We start from the raw sequence: 4367 nt of genomic DNA, 5'->3' as shown, positions 1-4367 counted from the left end.
GACTGATACCCATAAGCTTTCACTGTTATGTTTAAGTTCAGTGGCTTTGGTTTAGCAGGCAAAGGGCACATCCTGAAATGGAGCTTTTCATCTCCTGTAATCCAGAATGTGTCACGCCATGGGATGTCCCCAGCTTGCAAACCCACAGAAAGGTAGGCTCTTACTGGCGGAGGTCATACAGCTCTTTCAGATAGGAGAAGCTGGGTGCTGGTTTCTCCTGGTCACATGTCTTCTGCCTCTCTCTTTCTTGGCTGGAAGATTTCAGCTCCTTCACTTGGTTCTGGAGGTGATCAATGTTGTTTTGTAAGCATTCAATTGTTTCCGTCAGGCTGTAAATAAGACACAAGCTGGTTGCTGCTTGTCACATTAAATTAAGATCAAAACCAACCAAAGAGGATTAAGTGTGAGCCACTCAAACTTGGCTTTCTTAATTGGAAAAGACTCACAGTTAATCCTCAGTCCCCTAAAATAATGAACCCTTATCCTATACGGCTCAATCCCTCTACAGACACATTCTTCTTCAAATTATACTAAATAACTCCTTTGTAGATTTCCCTCAGTAACAGATTTTACCTTAGGATTTTCTGTTGCGAGGCTTTGCTCTCAGCCACAAGCTTCTGGTTGGTCTCTTCCAGTTCTCTTGCTGTGACATCTAACTGCTCGTAAACTTTTGCGTGCTGCTCATTCATTTGCCGCAGGAGCTCCACCTGTTTGGTCAGGTACTGTGAAAGAAGAGTGACAGCAGGTCACACACACAGATAAGATAGCCCGTGTGCTTCAAACACGCATTGTTGGATTGTCGGGCTCACCAACACCAACTAATGCCAGGTGAGGGCTTAGGGCTTCCACTTGGCTCAGTATGCTCCTGACATGGTGATGTTTGCCCAGTCCAGAGGCTCCCATAGCCTTGATGGTCTGCAGGCCCCTCTTGGGGCCAGCCGCTGCAGCTCTCTAGTGCCATTCCTCAACCTAGCATTCAGGACAGTAGGGGTTTTAGAGGAGTTTTAGACCAGAATGAGGGACAGAGACCAAATGTGAACTTTATATTATACCACAGTGTCATTGGTTTATTTAATGAAAAAGAGAAGTTAAATTCCAATAAAAACTACCTGTTTTATCTTTTTTTTTTTTTTTTCGAGACAGGGTTTCTCTGTGGTTTTGGAGCCTGTCCTGGAACTAGCTCTTGTAGACTAGGCTGGTCTCGAACTCACAGAGATCCGCCTGTCTCTGCCTCCCGAGTGCTGGGATTAAAGGCGTGTGCCACCACCGCCCGGCTACCTGTTTTAATAAGAAACAGGCACAAGCTATCCTTGATGTGCTTAGCTCCATTACTGCTTGACAATACTCTTACATACACGAGGTTAGTCTAATTTTACAAAACATATGCTTAACATTCAAAAGCAAAACCCAAAGTGAAATATGATAATCCCACAAGAAGAAAAGTTTGGGAAAACACAATAAAAATGTAAACAAAATGTCTAATAGGGGCTGAAGACATGGATCGGTGGTCAAGAGAACTTGTTCTTGCAGAGAACATGGGTTCGGTTCCCAGCACCCACTCAGCACCCAGGGACCCTGGTCTTTCTGACCTCTGCAGGTATCAGGAATACATACAGTGCCTGATATATTCAGTGCCATATATATTCAGGCATAAGATTCACAAATATAAAAAAATAATAAATCTTTAAAGAACAGAAAAGTTTTAAAAAATGTTTAACTGAAAGGAAAAGAAAGAAAAGCTTAATGTGAAAAAAAATTTTGATGGCTTTCACTTGGAAAAAAAAAATCAGTCTTTTTTTCCTGGGTGAGATGTTTCAGACAAACACTAGTGAAAATACATTAATTTTACCAGATACTTTAATAGATATCAAATCCTTGTTATTTCTACTCTATAAGAATACCATCTTTCTCAACTTACTTGCCAGGTTATTTATTTTGATTCTACTAAGACTGCTTTCTGAAGACCAAGGACAAAGGGAATAAGCACAATCTTAATGCCAGAGTTAGGTCACCTGGATTCCCTCTCTACTCAGTTCCACTCAACATACTGAAGTACAGCAGATATTCCAAACTGAACATTCCCACTGGATATGACCCGAAGAGGGGAAAAAAAAGAGGTTTTAAATATAATCCTATGGTAGCAGACTTGACTTTAAAAACCCTTCCTAGCCAGGCAGTGATGGCGCACGCCTTTAATTCCAGCACTTGGGAGTCAAAGACAGGCAGATCTCTATGAGTTTGAGGCCAGCCTGGTCTACAAGAGCTAGTTCCAGGACAGGCACCAGAGCTACAGAGAAACCCTGTCTCGAAAAAACAAAAACCAAACCAAAACAAAACAAAACCCTTCCTGAGGTATTTTACAGAACTATTCAAGTACCATCAGAGCCAAATGACTTTTTTCCCCCCCGAGACAGGGTTTTTCTGTGTAGCCCTGGCTGTTGAACTCAAGAGATCTGTCTGCCTCTGCCTCCCGAGTGCTGGAACTAAAGGTGTGGATCACCACGCCACCACTGCTGGGTGACCTTTGCTTTTTTGAGATAAAGTCTGTTATATACGTCCAGAGAGGCCAGCTCTGGTCTTTGGCCCTCCTGACTTGCCTCCTAGTCCTGGGATTACATGTGTGTATCACTGTGGCTGTCTTTCAACAATCTTCTTTTGAATAAACAGAGCTCAGTGATATTCAGTGGTATGACATGTAACTTTTGGGATGCTTACATACCATATGCACAGAACAAACAACCCCTCTTTGGCTTCAACTTTCTCCTATGAATCTCTCGGGGTCAAAAATGTTCTGAAAATTCTTTGAACTAACACCACCATCACCATTCCCAAACAAACCATAGTACTTATAACTTATGCTTTATTAACACTCCTGTGTCCTTCAGGCAGGACTCTGTAATTAAGCATTGGAACTTTCACATCAAAAAGTATAAAGATTACAAACAGCCTCAGATCAGTTCAAGATTTGCTAGCACTTAAATTGCTGTAAATTTAAGGGATTAAGACCTCAAAACTTCTGGGGTTCGGCAGTGGTAAGGGGTTGTAGATGTTAGTAGCTGCTAGAATTGACATGATTAAAGTGGGCTAAGTTAGCACGAAGCAAGGTATCTATGAAAGTCCATTTATTCTTCACTGCCTACATCTCCACAAGTTTCTCTAGGTCCCTTGTAAAACAACCACTCAACTTCTTACAGGAAGCCTTTTCAGACCTGTAGGAGAAAGCTCTGGGTTCTGTCCCCGGCTAGGAATGACACAGTGGTTTCCTGTCATCTGCAGGAATGTGTTTCTTTTCTTAGGAATACTCGAATGGGTAAAGGGCTTAGGGTCAAAAGAGTGTATGTGACCGTGGTGGCAAGATGGCTCAGGGGTAAAGGCACTTGCTACCAAGCCTGACGACCAGATTTCAATGCCCAGAACTCGTATGGTAGAAGACGAGTGCCGACTGTGACCTCTGCTGCGTGTGGTGGCACATCTGCACACAAACATGTGCATGAGTGTACTTAGTAGAGAAATGCAGATCTTCAACATGGAAAATCTTGGAAGTTCCCTTCTGACCCAGCGGTGTGGAGCTGAGGAAGCCCTGAATGACTGTGCAAGGAGCAAAGTAAGTCCTGAGTAAATGTATGTGGTTGACATGGGCACAGCCATGTCAAGAATTCCTGATGCCTCAGACCCACAGAAATGGCTAAGACTTCCTCATATTCAGTCTTAAGTATGAGTATATATGAACTGATCAGTAAATATGGAAACTACCAAACACCACAGCTTTCTCCTGACGAAACTGCTCCCCTGCAGAAACTTCCCACCACGATTAGCTAAACCAGTCTCCTTGTTCAGCTATAGACCATAAACTCACCTTATCAGCTGTATACAGAAACCTGTCTCTTCCATCCAGGTGTACAAAATAAACACTTAAGTTCCCGGCCGCTGCTGCTACATTTGGTGCCTCCATTAGAGCGAGCACGGCCCACCTAATCCCAGCTTTTCTGACATGTGTCTGTGTATCTTCCTTTCTACATTGCCCTGTCACCTCAGTCAGGTATACAGCATCAGGGCACACAGGAAACAGCTCAGTGGCTTTTTCTCTGGGGTCTAGCATGTACCAAGACAAACTCTGACATGGGTATGTACATGCATGTTTTGAAGCTAGGCAAGTGCCCTACCTGTAAGTTGTAACTCTAGAACCAAGCTAGGTTAATGGCTACTGTTCCCCTTCACATCACACAGCTGCTGTCACTCACTAGAATCAGTTATAGTTTGTCTGACACATCATGTTTACCACCACAGCATTACATTCCCATATATTCTTACAACCATTAATTCCTCAGCATTATAAGCTAGTCATCTTAACTTTTTTTTTTTTTTTT

At 42.9% G+C, this 4367-nt stretch overlaps 1 protein-coding gene across 2 annotated transcripts in view; it reads right to left on the bottom strand.

The window, feature by feature from the left end:
- The window catches only part of Cdr2 (cerebellar degeneration related protein 2), a 25580-nt gene that overhangs the window by 3722 nt on the left and 17491 nt on the right, over positions 1 to 4367 (bottom strand). For both annotated transcript variants that reach the window (XM_026781657.1, XM_005351144.3), the window contains exons 3-4: positions 574 to 722; positions 165 to 329 (exon numbers count right to left, since the gene is read on the bottom strand). In XM_026781657.1, the coding sequence (XP_026637458.1) occupies positions 165 to 329; positions 574 to 722 (314 nt within the window). The remainder of the gene's footprint in view (positions 1 to 164; positions 330 to 573; positions 723 to 4367) is intronic.

This window comes from Microtus ochrogaster, chromosome 8 (assembly GCF_000317375.1).
Source record: "Microtus ochrogaster isolate Prairie Vole_2 chromosome 8, MicOch1.0, whole genome shotgun sequence".
Lineage (NCBI taxonomy): Eukaryota > Metazoa > Chordata > Mammalia > Rodentia > Cricetidae > Microtus > Microtus ochrogaster.
Note: the sequence above shows the minus strand (reverse complement) of the source record. Positions and strands in the feature narration are given on the sequence as shown.